A 17,956-nucleotide genomic window follows, 5' to 3' on the forward strand; every position below is an offset into this window, starting at 1 on the left:
AGGGAACTCCAGGAGCAGAGCATTCTGTCCCTCCTGGAGAGGTCATGTTGGGAGGTATGGATATGTCAGTATAATGTTCATTTTTACAGGTGTCTCTACCCCTTTGGATTCTACTGGACAAGTGAACGTGACCGGCGTGGGATGTAGGTAAGTAATCTCTCTCTCATTTTTACAGGTATCGCTATTGGATTCTACTGGGCAACTGGACGTGACCGGCGTGGGATGTAGGTAAGTATGTGTGAGTGTGTAAGTGTGTTATAATAAAGTTTTACTGTCACGGTGTTTGTTTTTATTTGGGTATTTTTTGTTGTTGTAGAACTACAGGTACCAGTGAGCCCGTTATTTCCCTGCCTGCTGGTACTTGAGGTTCTCCAAGTACCAACAAGCGGGGGAGGCTTGCTGGGCCTTGTAGTTCCAAAACAAAAAACAATATATATTTTTTTACACACATGGCTATCAGCCCAGCACCCACCACCCAGGGGTGTTGGGGACAGCCTGGGGCTTCACCCCTGGCCCTTGGGTGCCTGGAGGGGGGGACCCCTTGATTTAAGGGGTCCCCACTCCTCCAGGGTACCCCGGCCAGAGGTGACTAGTTGGGGGGTAATGCCACGGCCGCAGGGACCTACATAAAAGTGTCCACCGGCTGTGACATTATCTCTCTGGCTAGTGGAGCCCGGTGCTGGTTTTAAAAATACGGGGAACCCCTACATCTTTTATCCCTCGTATTTTTGGAACCAGGACCGGTCTAAGAGCCCGGTGCTGGTTGTCTAAATACGGGGAACCCCTGTCCAATTTTTTCCCCAGTATTTAAACAACCAGGACTGGCTAAAAGAGCCCGAGGCTGGTTATACTTAGGAGTGGGACCTCACGCATTTTTTTTTTTTAACTATTCAGACCCTTCTCCATTAAGTTAATGGAAGCCCTGGACAACAAAATTGCATTCATGTCCTCCTCCCTCGCCCTTCCCAGTCCCAAACACTAATTTTTTTTTCTATAAAAATGTATAATATATCACAAGTATGATGAGCAGGCGGGCATTGGCGGCATCGGACTGAGATAGAAATTAGTGGCGGAGGGCTGGGTCAGTTGATTGTGGGCGGGTTTGTAAGCCATTGGCTGTGGCAGCTGGTATCGGCTCAGAGGCAGTAGCGGGCATTGGCTAGGGGTCATCGGCAGGATTCGGCGGTCATTATGGCTGTAGTGCCTCACTAGCCACTGACCTCACCACACGCCACTGGTGGTGGGGCTCTGGGTCTCGGCTACCCTGCTCCAGCAGGCCAATACCACAGAACCAGTGAGCTACCCCAATGGAGTGATGCCTTTAACATGTCCTCATGACTATATTGTTGTTGTTGTTTTATGTACACACCCCATGTTCTTATATTTTTTGGAAGTGAGAGAATTGCTTGGTGGACACTTATGTATGTTCTTTTCTGTGTATGTACCAGATGTGAATGCTGATGATGATTATTACCTGGACTTCAAAGTTGAACCACTACATGGCAATATGAGCAACAGAGACATCAGGAGATCTCCACGTAAGATTTTCTCATTTCTTTAATCACATATTAGAGGAGGATCAGAGCACTTATTGCTTATAATGATCTTCTGCTTAATAGATAAGTAGAGTATACAGTTTTGTAGTGTTGGATATAGAACAGTTTACAGCTAATCATACTGTCACATATGCCCAAAGCAGCAGAGAATTTAATGACATGAGTTTGTAGATGATGCTAGGTATAGTTACTGTAATTGTTCCCACATGTGGTAAAGCTGGACACAAATGTTTCTCAAGCCATTCAGGGATCCAAAAAGGACCTATGGTGTTTTCAGTCAGTGGTACAAAGTTGTGCTAGCCATACCTCCCAACATTACTGTTCATCTAATCTAGAGATGAGCGCCTGAAATTTTTCGGGTTTTGTGTTTTGGTTTTGGGTTCGGTTCCGCGGCCGTGTTTTGGGTTCGAACGCGTTTTGGCAAAACCTCACCGAATTATTTTTGTCGGATTCGGGTGTGTTTTGGATTCGGGTGTTTTTTTTCCAAAAACACTAAAAAACAGCTTAAATCATAGAATTTGGGGGTCATTTTGATCCCAAAGTATTATTAACCTCAAAAACCATAATTTACACTCATTTTCAGTCTATTCTGAATACCTCACACCTCACAATATTATTTTTAGTCCTAAAATTTGCACCGAGGTCGCTGTGTGAGTAAGATAAGCGACCCTAGTGGCCGACACAAACACCGGGCCCATCTAGGAGTGGCACTGCAGTGTCACGCAGGATGTCCCTTCCAAAAAACCCTCCCCAAACAGCACATGACGCAAAGAAAAAAAGAGGCGCAATGAGGTAGCTGTGTGAGTAAGATTAGCGACCCTAGTGGCCGACACAAACACCGGGCCCATCTAGGAGTGGCACTGCAGTGTCACGTAGGATGTCCCTTCCAAAAAACCCTCCCCAAACAGCACATGACGCAAAGAAAAAAAGAGGCGCAATGAGGTAGCTGTGTGAGTAAGATTAGCGACCGTAGTGGCCGACACAAACACCGGGCCCATCTAGGAGTGGCACTGCAGTGTCACGTAGGATGTCCCTTCCAAAAAACCCTCCCCAAACAGCACATGACGCAAAGAAAAAGAGATAGTATACTCGTAACTAGTATGTATGTATAAAGAAAGAAAAAAAAACCACGGTTAGGTGGTATATACAATTATGGACGGGCTGCCGAGTGCCGACACAGAGGTAGCCACAGCCGTGAACTACCGCACTGTACTGTGTCTGCTGCTAATATATAGACTGGTTGATAAAGAGATAGTATACTCGTAACTAGTATGTATGTATAAAGAAAGAAAAAAAAAACACGGTTAGGTGGTATATACAATTATGGACGGGCTGCCGAGTGCCGACACAGAGGTAGCCACAGCCGTGAACTACCGCACTGTACTGTGTCTGCTGCTAATATATAGACTGGTTGATAAAGAGATAGTATACTCGTAACTAGTATGTATGTATAAAGAAAGAAAAAAAAACCACGGTTAGGTGGTATATACAATTATGGACGGGCTGCCGAGTGCCGACACAGAGGTAGCCACAGCCGTGAACTACCGCACTGTACTGTGTCTGCTGCTAATATATAGACTGGTTGATAAAGAGATAGTATACTCGTAACTAGTATGTATGTATAAAGAAAGAAAAAAAAACCACGGTTAGGTCACTGGTATATACAATTATGGACGGGCTGCGGAGTGCCGACACAGAGGTAGCCACAGCCGTGAACTACCGCACTGTACTGTGTCTGCTGCTAATATATAGACTGGTTGATAAAGAGATAGTATACTCGTAACTAGTATGTATGTATAAAGAAAGAAAAAAAAACCACGGTTAGGTGGTATATACAATTATGGACGGGCTGCCGAGTGCCGACACAGAGGTAGCCACAGCCGTGAATTACCGCACTGTACTGTGTCTGCTGCTAATATATAGACTGGTTGATAAAGAGATAGTATACTCGTAACTAGTATGTATGTATAAAGAAAGAAAAAAAAACCACGGTTAGGTCACTGGTATATACAATTATGGACGGGCTGCGGAGTGCCGACACAGAGGTAGCCACAGCCGTGAACTACCGCACTGTACTGTGTCTGCTGCTAATATATAGACTGGTTGATAAAGAGATAGTATACTCGTAACTAGTATGTATGTATAAAGAAAGAAAAAAAAAACCACGGTTAGGTGGTATATACAATTATGGACGGGCTGCCGAGTGCCGACACAGAGGTAGCCACAGCCGTGAACTACCGCACTGTACTGTGTCTGCTGCTAATATATAGACTGGTTGATAAAGAGATAGTATACTCGTAACTAGTATGTATGTATAAAGAAAGAAAAAAAAACCACGGTTAGGTCACTGGTATATACAATTATGGACGGGCTGCCGAGTGCCGACACAGAGGTAGCCACAGCCGTGAACTACCGCACTGTACTGTGTCTGCTGCTAATATATAGACTGGTTGATAAAGAGATAGTATACTCGTAACTAGTATGTATGTATAAAGAAAGAAAAAAAAACCACGGTTAGGTCACTGGTATATACAATTATGGACGGGCTGCCGAGTGCCGACACAGAGGTAGCCACAGCCGTGAACTACCGCACTGTACTGTGTCTGCTGCTAATATATAGACTGGTTGATAAAGAGATAGTATACTCGTAACTAGTATGTATGTATAAAGAAAGAAAAAAAACCCACGGTTAGGTCACTGGTATATACAATTATGGACGGGCTGCCGAGTGCCGACACAGAGGTAGCCACAGCCGTGAACTACCGCACTGTACTGTGTCTGCTGCTAATATAGACTGGTTGATAAAGAGATAGTATACTACTAATATTATATACTGGTGGTCAGGTCACTGGTCACTAGTCACACTGGCAGTGGCACTCCTGCAGCAAAAGTGTGCACTGTTTAATTTTAATATAATATTATGTACTCCTGGCTCCTGCTATAACCTATAACTGGCACTGCAGTAGTGCTCCCCAGTCTCCCCCACAATTATAAGCTGTGTGAGCTGAGCAGTCAGACAGATATATAATATATATAGATGATGCAGCACACTGGCCTGAGCCTGAGCAGTGCACACAGATATGGTATGTATGTGACTGAGTCACTGTGTGCTGTGTATCGCTTTTTTCAGGCAGAGAACGGATTATAAATAAAAGTGGTGGTCACTGGTCACTATCAGCAAAACTCTGCACTGTACACTACTGAGTACTCCTAATGCTCCCCAAAATTAGTAAATCAAGTGTCTAAACGGAGAGGACGCCAGCCACGTCCTCTCCCTATCAATCTCAATGCACGTGTGAAAATGGCGGCGACGCGCGGCTCCTTATATAGAATCCGAGTCTCGCGAGAATCCGACAGCGTCATGATGACGTTCGGGCGCGCTCGGGTTTACCGAGCAAGGCGGGAAGATCCGAGTCGCTCGGACTCGTGAAAAAAAACATGAAGTTCTGGCGGGTTCGGATTCAGAGAAACCGAACCCGCTCATCTCTAATCTAATCTGGACCTGGCATGTGGCCATCTGAAAAAGAGGTGTAGCCTATGGAAGGGCACGTCCTCCTGACAACCCCCCATCTGCATCTCTGCTAGGGTAGGCTCAGCAGCCTCCAAGATGCTGGGTGGAACACAGGATCTCAATGCACTGTGAATAGATGTTGTGTGTATAAGTATGGCATCTACACAATCACCTTTCTGCATAAGTGTTCCTCCCCAACTCCCCCCCCTCCCCCATGGGACACTGTGGCCTGCTGGTGGGATGGTGGGACAGTCCCAGAAGAGTGGGACAGTTGTGAGGTATGAGCTAGTCATGGTACATCACAGACCTTTTCTGTAAGCTCCAGAACATAGTGTTTGAGGAGAGGGGAGAGGACATCATCACAGAACATGGACATGACTGCTGCACATCACAGCCGCTCTCTCTGAGCAGGGGCTCGGAGAGGAGGAGGTCGGCACTAACTCATATATTCTCATGTACAGAATTAATAAATAGTAGACACCAGTTGAAAGTAGTGTTGTAGACACACCAGCTGGATAGACTTAACCAGGACCTTGGATTTATTGTTCATAGTGGAAATGTATTGTACAGCTTTATACACAAAAGGGACTGCTGCTGGAGTCATTATAATGAGTCAGACTAACTCATTATATTTGGCCGCCACAGTACTGTGGGCTTCCAGTCCATCCTGGTCCCAGTGACATAAAATGAGCTGCTTTCTGCTGAGGATGCTATGATTGTGGTCCTGCCAGAGGAGGAGGAGGAGGTGCCACATCTTCTTCCATAAGTTTCATGGACTGGATTTCCATCCCGATCCAGCACTGCTCTTCTCTCATCCCCTTGTATTTTATGACCAGCCTGACTCTTCCTATGTGAAGTAGTCCTCGCTGCCAAGCCAGTTATCTAAAGTCACAATCTCATGACAATCCCCGGTGTTAAGAGAAGACACCCTGCAGTACTGTGTTTTGTTAAACAGATTGTAGTATATTTATTACCCAACTCCTGTCACTCTATCTCACTGCCTTTCCCTGCCTCACACTGTCACCCACTACATCGAACTGTCACCTTCTTCCTACCACACTCTCCTTTCCAAGCTCTGCCACCTCCTCTCACCTACTCCCTGTTACTCATAGCCTCTCCATCACCCACTGACTCTCCCTGTCACCCTCTTCTTCTTTCTGTTACCCTCTCCTTGTCAAGCTCTGCCACCTCGTATAACCTGCCCCTGTTACCCACTGCCTCTCCATCACTAACTCCCCATCACACACTGACTCTCCCTGTCAATCACTGTTTATCCTTGTCATCCTCTGAACTCCTCATCCCCTGACTATGCTCCCTCCCGACAGTGTAAGGTAAACCATACAACCCTACTCATGAATAAATAATGAAACAGAGACTTGTATTAGGGGAAAGGAAGGTCAGCTTTATTAGAATTAATTATACTATTTAAAATCTATCTAACTAGCATATATATCTGCAAGTAGAATATATAACTAGAATACTATAAGAAGAGGAAGATAGGAAAACAAAGAAAGTATGGTAGCACAGAAAGTACAGCCCCACTAGACAAGATCACCAACTGCATACTCGCACATATTTACCACATGGGTGGGTGAGTAGCCAGCCCCATAATCATTCCCAAAGTATCCACCTCCCACACCAATGACACAACAACATGAAGCCCACCTGGACCAATGGTGCCGCTGACCCCTGTAAGGCAGAATCAGCCTAAAACCTGTATTGGAAAGGATAACACTTCAAGCTAAAAAGACAGATCGCGCCTGCCACCGTTCATTCCCGCCACAAAAAGTTGACACCAATAACAACAAAAGGGAGGGAGGGTGAATTTTCCAAAGACGGATGCCTGTAACAATCCTGCAATAGGCCCAAAACATCACCCCCTAACTCCCACTCCATAGGCTATCCTGACAAAGCCTTCTACAGAAACCATTAACCTTTCCCTGCCAGGAGGTGAGCACTCACAAGCTTGGGTGTTTACTTACCTCCATGCATATAAAATTGTAAACTTGGGGTAGGGTTGAGAATAAGGGCCCAAAGCATATTTTTGTACCTTGGCCCACGACTCACAAGTTCCTCAACTTTTGTGGATGACTGCAAGTTCAGCATGTGACACGTATATAAGGTCAGCATGTGACATGTACTGTATATAAGATTAGCATGTGACATGTACTGTATATAAGGTCAGCATGAGACACGTATATAAGGTCAGCAAGTGGCATGTTCTGTATATAAGGTCAGCATGTGACATGTACTATATATAAGGTCAGCATGTGACATGTACTGTATATAAGATTAGCATGTGACATGTACTGTATATTAGGTCAGCATGTGACATTTACTGTATATTAGGTCAGCATGTGACATGTACTGTATATAAGGTCAGCATGAGACACGTATATAAGGCCAGCAAGTGACATGTTCTGTATATAAGGTCAGCATGTGACATGTACTATATATAAGGTCAGCATGTGACATATACTGTATATAAGATTAGCATGTGACATGTACTGTATAAAAGGCCAGCATGTGACATGTACTGTATAAAAGGTCAGCATGTGACATGTACTGTATATAAGATTAGCATGTGGCATGTACTGTATATAAGGTCAGCATGCGACACGTATATAAGGACAGCATGTGACATGTACTGTATATAAGGTCAGTATGTGACATGTACTGTATATAAGGTCAGCATGTGACATGTACTGTATATAAGGTCAGCATGTGACATGTACTGTATATAAGGTCAGCATGTGACATGTTCTGTATATAAGGTCAGCATGTGACATGTTCTGTATATAAGGTCACCATGTGACATGTACTGTATATAAGGTCAGCATGTGACATGTATTGTATACAAGGTCAGCAGGCGACACGTATATAAGGCCAGCATGTGACATGTACTGTATATAAGGTCAGCATGTGACATGTACCATATATAAGGTCAGCATGTAACATGTACTGTATATAAGATTAGCATGTGACATGTACTGTATATGAGGTCAGCATGTGACATGTACTGTATATAAGGTCAGCATGTGACATGTACTGTATATAAGGTCAGCATGTGACATGTACTGTATATAAGGTCAGCATGTGACATGTTCTGTATATAAGGTCAGCATGTGACACGTACTGTATATAAGATCAGCATGTGACACGTACTGTATATAAGGTCAGCATGTGACACGTAATGTATATAAGGTCAGCATGACACATGTTCTGTATATAAGGTCAGCATGACACATGTTCTGTATATAAGGTCAGCATGTGACATGTACTGTATATAAGGTCAGCATGTGACATGTACCATATATAAGGTCAGCATGTGACATTTACTGTATATAAGATTAGCATGTGACATGTTCTGTATATAAAGTCAGCATGTGACATGTACTGTATATAAGATTAGCATGTGACATGTACTGTATATAAGGTCAGCATGTGACATGTTCTGTATATAAGGTCAGCATGTGACACGTACTGTATATAAGATCAGCATGTGACATGTACTGTATATAAGCTCAGCATGTGACATGTTCTGTATATAAATCAGCATGTGACATGTTCTGTATATAAGATTAGCATGTGATATGTACTGTATATAACGTCAGCATGTGACATGTACTGTATATAAGATTAGCATGTGACATGTACTGTATATAAGATTAGCATGTGACATGTACTGTATATAAGATTAGTATTTGTGACATGTACTGTATATAAGGTCAGCATGTGACATGTACTGTATATAAGGTCAGCATGTGACATGTACTGTATGTGGCTGTTTTATCATATAAATGAAGTTCCAGTCGCATGACTCAATGCATGAACCTGTGCAATGTGGCCCTTCCACTATGTGGCCAATCACAGCAGTGCATTGGCGCCATTGCAGCTATAAATTTCAATAAACACAAACTGCACAGAATTGTTACATAAGTGAGTTTATGGTTATTGCTACATGTATAAGCACACTGTTCTTACAGCTATTCTATAGTGACTATGGTTATTGCTACATGTATAAGCACAACGTTCTTACAGCTATTCTATAGTGACTATGGTTATTGCTACATGTATAAGCACACCGTTCTTACAGCTATTCTATAGTGATTATGGTTATTGCTACATGTATAAGCACACTGCTCTTACAGCTATTCTATAGTGACTATGGTCAGTTCCACACATGGACATCACTGCCGTTAGCAGAACTGATTATGTAGGTGACACCAGGGCACTCCTTATACGATCTGCTCTCTCTGTGTTATTTATTACTTCAGCTACAGATAATTTGCCTTTAATGTCTCTAATACTATTGTGTTACTGTAGTTTATTCCTATCTGTCTGGGCATTGTCACGTGTGGTCACTCGGTAAACCATTGGCTTAGTATAAATATGTGTTACTGTAGGTTATTCCTATCTGTCTGGGCATTGTCACGTGTGGTCACTCTGTAAACCTTTGGCTTAGTATAAATATGTGTTACTGTAGGTTATTCCTATCTGTCTGGGCATTGTCACGTGTGGTCACTCGGTAAACCATTTGCTTAGTATAAATATGTGTTACTGTAGGTTATTCCTATCTGTCTGGGCATTGTCACTTGTGGTCACTCGGTAAACCATTGGCTTAGTATAAATATGTGTTACTGTAGGTTATTCCTATCTGTCTGGGCATTGTCACAAGTGGTCACTCGGTAAACCATTGGCTTAGTATAAATATGTGTTACTGTAGGTTATTCCTCTCTGTCTGGGCATTGTCACGTGTGGTCACTCGGTAAACCATTGGCTTAGTATAAATGTGTTACTGTAGGTTATTCCTCTCTGTCTGGGCATTGTCACGTGTGGTCACTCGGTAAACCATTGGCTTAGTATAAATGTGTTACTGTAGGTTATTCCTCTGTCTGGGCATTGTCACTTGTGGTCACTCGGTAAACCATTGGCTTAGTATAAATATGTTACTGTAGGTTATTCCTCTGTCTGGGCATTGTCACGTGTGGTCACTCGGTAAACCATTGGCTTAGTATAAATATGTGTTACTGTAGGTTATTCCTATCTGTCTGGGCATTGTCACATGTGGTCACTCAGTAAACCATTGGCTTAGTATAAATATGTATTACTGTAGGTTATTCCTATCTGTCTGGGCATTGTCATGTGTGGTCACTCGGTAAACCATTGGCTTAGTATAAATGTGTTACTGTAGGTTATTCCTCTGTCTGGGCATTGTCACGTGTGGTCACTCGGAAAACCATTGGCTTAGTATAAATATGATTTGATAATATAGAATGTAAAATTCTGTTCTGGTTATCCCAATGAAAATCATAAAGAGATTGCATCTGACATTCATATATGTCAGCAATGGGGTGGCTCCTGGGGTGCGGATCCTTCTGGACTGCCGTGGCTGGGTGACAACAGCGCATCGCAGCATTACATTTAATTTGTCACTTTCATTGTTTCTTTATTATACATATAACACCTTTTTCACTTATATTAAATCACCCCATAACCCTTTTTTCTCACCTATTCCTTAATCCTTCTCATTACACATAAGCATTCCTTGTGATGCCCTGGGGTAGCTTGGCTGTGGTGGTTTGGTGGGTCCCGTGTCCTAGGTTTGAACCCCTATAGTGCTAGGTACTGCAGCAGAGTGGAGACCCTTGCCTTGGGGCTGCAGCTACATGCATTGATCAATACATAACCAAACTCTGCTATTTATTATATGCTAAGCTGTATGATATCAGTAATGCTAGAGACAGTGCACCTACAACACCCCCCTTTTCTCTGTTGAACTACAAGTCTCAGTAGGTAGCACATCACATTACTGGCAGCTATAGGTGAGCAGTCTAAGGCCCCTCCGTAGCATTCATATATGTCTGCAAGATCATCATGTTGTATGTATGTTGGGTCATCAGGAGGAGGAGGAGGAGGATGATGATGATGATGATCTTTTCTCCAAATTGGACTCAAAGTGCTTTACATTTACCTTTACAACACAGAATACAAAACAAACTTAACAAGGGACATTAGTGCATTATGTGAGCACACAGCTAAGTCTTGAGTGTATTTTTGAGGGATTCTAGAGAGGAAGTCTTTGTAACTGCAGGACGGCGAGTTCCATAGAGTCAGAGCCACAAAGCTGAAAGCTCGATCCCCAGATGTATTCTGGGAGATTCTGGTTACCTCCAATAGTCCTTCATCTACAGATCAGTGATAAAATGAGATAAGGAGTCAAATCTGCTTCAGGCACACTGGACCCTGGTCATGCAGGGCTTTGAAAGTCTTGAAAAGGATTCACCATCTTACAGGCAGCCAGTGAAGGGAGTAGAGAATGGGTGTTATGTGGCTGGATGGTAAATAGTCTGGCAGTTGCGTTTTGTACCATCTGCAAGTGGTACAATTAAATTGCTTGGAGACAAAGGTAGAGGGCATTGCATTAGTCTAGGTGTAATGATACAAATGCATGTATGTAGGTAGATCTTCTGCGGGAATTAAGTACTTGATTCTTGCTCTGTTCCTCAGATAAAATAATGAGGTCTTGATTGCAGCTGATACCTGATGTTTACCTGTCAAGCCACTATCGGAGACAACACCAAGATTCTGCACATGTTCAGCGTTTTCTAATTATGAACCATCATGTGGAAGTCCTGTTAGTTTGCTATGCTGCAGTCTTGCACTGGGACCAATCATTAGGACCTCTGTTTTTTCAGAGTTCAGTCACAGCAATCTGGCACTCATCCACTTCTGGAGCTCGGCTAGACAGCCATTTATGGTTGTTATTAAATTCTCAATTCCTGGATCAAAGGACAAGTACAGTTGTATAACAGTGGTAGACCAGGCCAGGGTGTCTGATTATTTCACTAAGTGGTAGCATGTACTCTATATTGCAAAATCCATGGGAGATAGTATAGAATGTTGTGGGACACCATATGTCATTGGTACTGGTGATGAGTATACTCCAAAATAATCTATGTAACAGCAAGTGAGAGATGATATGAACCAGCTTAGGACTATGCCATCCATACCACAGAAAGTTTCTCAGGCATTAGTTAGAATCCCTTGGTCCATGATGTCAGAGGCTGCAGATAGATCCAGGATTAAGCATGAGCAGTCACCTCTGTCTCTAGCCTCAGAAGATCATTAGGAACACATTCCAGGGCTGGTTCAGTGTTCTGTCTTCTCCTGAATCCTGACTGGAATGGATCCTAAATATCATGTGCTAACAGGTGGGTTTCTAGTTTAGTTGCAACCACTTTCTCACTAACCTTTCATAAAAAAGGAAGGTTTGCCATTGGTCTGTAGTTGGTCATGCAGCCAGGATCTAAATTAGGCTTTTTAAGAAGTGGTCTAACAATTGCTCCTATAGATGTTCAGGAAAATGCCTGTCTGCAAAGAGCGTTGACCCATGGGCATTACTCAGCTTCAGTTGCTAAATAATAAATCAGGTGATTATAGGAAGATTGTGCTCTGCGAACATATTGCACCTGCGTGGTGGCTAAATGGTGATCGTAATTTAGTGAAATGCAATCTGAATTTGAATGACAGGATGTGACCGTTTGTGGGAGGTTTCATGGCATTTGTAGGGAGTGGTTGGTAAAATGCAATTGGATCATGGACATTTTCGGGGCGTGTATCTGACGTCAGTTGCAATGGATTGTGACTAAAAACATGGTGCCTGCATTCTCATTATTCTGGGTAACCCTGGGCCAACCACAATTGTCGATGGTATTCCATTTCTGCATATGCATCGCAATTCTGTGATTTTATTTTTCCCCACTTCAGTAACATTTGACTGCAAATCTGTAACAATGTAAATGTTTCCTTTATATCCATTCTTAATCACCATTGTTTTTGTTGCCTGCCTTCACGTCTTCTTCTCACATTGTCTATTATTTTAGTATTTAATATCTGCATCCATAAAATTATACTATGTAATAATACACCACTTTCATTGTGCATACATATTTACCAACACTGCACTGACTGTCACATACAGCCTCCAATCCTACTTCCAGTTGTCATTCCCCCATTTACCTCATACACACCATGTTTCCTTCTAATCCTGTATTCTACCCCCTGTTCCCACCTCTATCCCCCCAGTCTCTAATCTCCGCCTCCCCTCTGACTATCACACCCCTGCTTTCCTCCCCCACATCACCCGCACCTGCATTTTCATTCACTTCTCACACACTTTGGTCCTACTATCCCATCACTAAGCGCTGCTCCCTCGCTCTTCTGTCACCTCCCCTCCACCTGCATCTTATAACCTCCTTCCCTGCTCTCCTGTAATACCCTGGCAGGGATAATTCACAATGTATGCAAATTTCACTAACCTCAGTAAACTCTTCAGCCGAGTTGCTTCTGCTACTGGTTTGCGGGCGATGGCGCAGAGATGGCAGTATTGGACCAGTTTCTGGGATGTTGTGCGGTTGTTTTATTATAAACATCCTAGTGATATTTGGTGGACCCCCTTCTTTTAAAGTAAAGCATTCATTACCTTCAAAACCAGAAATAAAGACACGGAGACTTGAATTTTGGCAGAAAAATTGCTAGCTATTCATTTGACCCTAACCAGTAGCAAACCTGTAATAGAAAATTTTATTAAGATGCCAATCCAGCCGGCATATGGTGGCAGCAAAAAGAACGGCTCTATTAACCTAAATTAACCTTAAAATACTAAAAATTTGAGACCATCCTAATTTTACTACAACTATCACAAACCGGTAATAGGTGACAACTCAACCTCCACAGTGACTACCCACCGCTCCTGGGTGCCCTGCCGCTGCCTTCCCGGACGGGTGGTCAAGCGGCCAATAAGTCGATGGAGGTGAGTGCACCTGAACCACACCAAACTGTAAAACACTACAGCTTACCATACAAATACAAACTGCCGTTCTTTTCCGCCAATAAATAGCCAACGATAAAACCAGCCAACAACTTAACGCCAAGGCACCACGTGCCAGAATTTCTGACCACAGGGGCGGGAGGGTGGGAAGGCAAATCACCACAAGAGAGAGCTAAAATGGCCTCACCTTCCCTATATATATCAAACCCTCCCCTTCAAAAAAGGCTGTACTTTCCTCACAGCTAGGTCCACCCCTCACCAGATGTTTAACTCTTTCCTCCCCTATGCAGTCAATTCTCTCTCCAACTAATAAGGTTAAGGCTAAGCACTGGAAACACTGCCCGCAAGACGGGACAAGCACACTATCAGGCAATACAGACACCGCCTATGCCAATTAGTCAAGATCATTTGGCGCAGAGAGGACCCTGGAGGCTGGCTGTTCATGCTGTATAGGTTGCAGCATCTCAAAAACAAACTCTTCTGGTGAGGATGGGTGAAGGGATTTATGAGATGAGGGGGTACTCTAAATGAAAAGCCTAATCAAGGGGTACGGGAGAGAAAAAAGGCTGGGAACCGCTGCTCTATGCAATAAAAAGAACCATTTTCTAACGTACAGTATTGTCAAAAATCTATTTGTATGCAATAAGTATTATATAATATAATTATAACACAGGTCACAGTAGCAATGTTCCTGGAAGATAATTTCAGGGCTCCATAGCTCCGAGTGTAGGATCCCAGTGTAAGCAGGGATGTATATGCATATACTGTACATAAAACCCTGGGGCCTGTACTTGGTCACTTATATAAACAAGGTAGTGCATGCACTTCTGAACAGCGAAAGGCGTTGCTCCCTTTAACACGATCAGTGGGGGTAATTCCAAGTTGATCGCAGCAGGAATTTAGTTAGCAGTTGGGCAAAACCATGTGCACTGCAGGGGAAGCAGATATAACATGTGCAGAGAGAGTTAGATTTGGGTGGGGTGTGTTCAATCTGCAATCTAATTTGCAGTGTAAAAATAAAGCAGCCAGTATTTACCCTGTACAGAAATAAAATAACCCACCCAAATCTAAATCTCTCTGCACATGTTATATCTGCCTCCCCTGCAGTGCACATGGTTTTGCCCAATTGCTAACTAAATTCCTGCTGCGATCAACTTGGAATTACCCCCAGTGTTGGGCAATTAGCATTGGACACAGTTTGGATAGTAAAGATCCCTCTTAACTGGAAATGTGTAGACTAGGTCCTGGTGAAGTTAGGTGAATGGGGTACAGGACACTGAGCTCCTATCACAGGGCACTGTTTGCTTACCCCACCATTCTCCTGGCTGCTGCTGGGCCCACTCTCTGACCCTGCGGTACCTCCTGCGGCTTCTTCACCCGTACACTCTGGCCGGTTAGATACTCTGGATCTCTGCCTCCACATGGGCCAGGCTGCTCACTCCTGGCCAGAGTCTCCACACATGCTGGGACCTGTGGCCCCTGACTCTGTGGCTGTCCCTTCTGAGCTAGACAGCACTCTCTACCTTCCACGGCAGCCACGCTGGCTCTCTTCACTCTGGCACTCCTCACTGACTCTCTCCATACCTCACGGTGACACTTTCTCTATACTGCCACTCTGCACTTCACAGCTTCCCGGCCTGCGCAGGGTATATTTACTCTTCTCTGAATCTAGAGCAACATTCCATTTCCAAGGATTCCCGCTCTTGTAACAACCAATCAGGTGCAGGTATGGAGCTTGTAACTGGCAACAATGTTTTATCCCCTAGCTTGGTTATCCCCTGTTGTCCCTGCAGCATTTGTGGCAAAGTCTGTGTACTGTGGGCTGTATGTCTCCAGTGACTTCCAGCCTCAGACATGCTGGGACATGTAGTTCCACAGCTGTGGGGTGCCACACTCCTCCTATAGGCTCTCTTCCTAGCTCTGAAACCCGCACCATCACTACACTCTCTATGGGGGTCATTCCGAGATTTTCGCAAACGGAGCGATTAAGGCGAAAATGTGCATGCGCATGGTTCGTAGTGCGCATGCGCTAAGTATTTTAGCACAAAACTTAGTAGATTTACTCACGTCCGAACTAAGAATTTCCATCGTTGAAGTGATCGTAGTGTGATTGACAGGAAGTGGGGGTTTCTGGGCTGAAACTGACCGCTTTCTGGGAGTGTGCGGAAAAACACAGGCGTGCCAGGATAAAACGCGGGAGTGTCTGGAGAAACGGGGGAGTGGCTGGCCGAACGCAGGGCGTGTTTGTGACGTCAAACCAGGAACAAAACGGGCTGAGCTGATCGCAGTGTAGGAGTAAGTCTCCAGCTACTCAGAAACTGCTAAGAATTTTCTATTCGCAATTCTGATAATCTTTCGTTCGCTATTCTGCAAAGCTAAGATACACTCCCAGAGGGCGGTGGCCTAGCGTGTGCAATGCTGCTAAAATCTGCTAGCGAGCGAACAACTCGGAATGACCCCCTTTATCCCTGCCCAACTCATCCATGCTCTCTTCCTAGCTCAGAAGCCTGCACCATCACTACACTCTCTTTATCCCTGCCTACCTCCTATAGGCTCTCTTCCTAGCTCTGGAGCATTTACATTCACTGCACTCTATCCCTGCCTACCTCCTATAGGCTCTCTTCCTAGCTCAGTAGCATGTACCATCACTGCACTCTATCCCTGCCTACCTCCTATAGCAGGGGTGGCCAACCAGTCAGAGACAACAAGCCAAGAAATCTTGTTAGGTACATCAAAGAGCCGACTTCGAGCCGAAGGCGCACTTGCAAAAATGAGGTGTGACCTTGTGCCTGCTAGGCCACGCCCCGGTATAAAATACACTGAAAAAGCCAGATCTAACATAAAGTGCAGCGGTTTACAGATCTATTGTGGTCACGTGACTTTGAGTGTTGGGAGCCACATTTGAATAAAGAAAGAGCCGCATGTGGCTCAAGAGCCACGCGTTGGCCACCACTGTCCTATAGGCTCTCTTCCTAGCTCTGGAGCATGTACCATCACTGCACTCTATCCCTGCCTACCTCCTATAGGCTCTCTTCCTAGCTCAGTAGCATGCACCATCACCACACTCTCTATATATCTTCTCTCCAATTTCACCTGTACACTACAGCAACCCTGATAATATCCTTCACATCATTCCCACAAATCCATTCCCTCTTTATTGTGCCCTCTGGAATGCCAGATCTGTCAATCTGGTGCCCAAGTATGACATCTTCATCTTCAGCTCCCTTAGTCTCCTAGCCATTACCAGAACCTGGAGGTCCCCCTATGACACCACATATCCAGCAACTCTCTACATTGGGGTCCATGTGTTATCTCAAAAACCCATGCCCGGGGTTACTCCTACCCTCAGCCCATTCTTTTATTTCTCTTCATTTGAAGTTCATCCTGTATGCATCACTTCTCTTTCATATTCTCTCACTCCTGCCCTGAAAAAGCCCCAATGCCTCCCTTACTTCTACTGTTGATTCTGCTGCTCGGGGGATTACTACTCACCCTCACAGATTAACACCTCAACCCTGACATTGCAAATGATCCAGATACCTTCAAATGTTTATGTACCAGAGAGGAACAGTGGAAGAAATTACACTCTAAGTTGGACTTCCTCCATTCAAATGTATGTCCTCTACCTCTCTAAAAGCTAAGCATAACATTGCTTTGCCACTTTCAACCTAATAATTATAATAATAATGTGGCAGATTATTCCTTGGTGGTTTGGTCACTTTGACCGAATGACTGGACCTGACCAAAGTGTTCCTTCAATTGTGTGGCCAATCAGGTATTGTGTTGGTGTCATTACCGCTATAAATACCAAAATACAAATAAATACAAATTGCACATTGGAACATAGGTGAACATATGGGGATTGATGTATGTATTATCACCCTGGTGTTATATTCATGGCATAGTGCACTGAAGAAGTGTTATTGTACTCATTGCATGGTGACCTCACATGTTAATATATTTTTAATTTGTATTATATGTAACAGATGGGGATTTTGATAATGATTACTGTGATGCCAGCAGTGATAGCATGAAGAGTTCCTCAGGTAATGGTCT

At 43.9% G+C, this 17,956-nt stretch overlaps 1 protein-coding gene across 3 annotated transcripts in view; it reads left to right on the forward strand.

The window, feature by feature from the left end:
- The window catches only part of LOC135026081 (proteinase-activated receptor 1-like), a 61,038-nt gene that overhangs the window by 2,071 nt on the left and 41,011 nt on the right, over positions 1-17,956 (forward strand). For 2 of the 3 annotated variants that reach the window (XM_063953607.1, XM_063953615.1), the window contains exon 2: positions 1,449-1,538. In XM_063953607.1, coding sequence (XP_063809677.1) covers positions 1,508-1,538 — 31 coding nt within the window. In that variant the 5' untranslated portion in view covers positions 1,449-1,507. Of the gene's footprint in view, positions 1-1,448; positions 1,539-17,889; positions 17,947-17,956 lie in introns of those variants that run through there. The other variant, XM_063953623.1, reaches the window with a different exon arrangement.

The sequence above is a fragment of the Pseudophryne corroboree genome, chromosome 1 (genome assembly GCF_028390025.1).
Source record: "Pseudophryne corroboree isolate aPseCor3 chromosome 1, aPseCor3.hap2, whole genome shotgun sequence".
Classification (NCBI taxonomy): Eukaryota; Metazoa; Chordata; class Amphibia; order Anura; family Myobatrachidae; genus Pseudophryne; species Pseudophryne corroboree.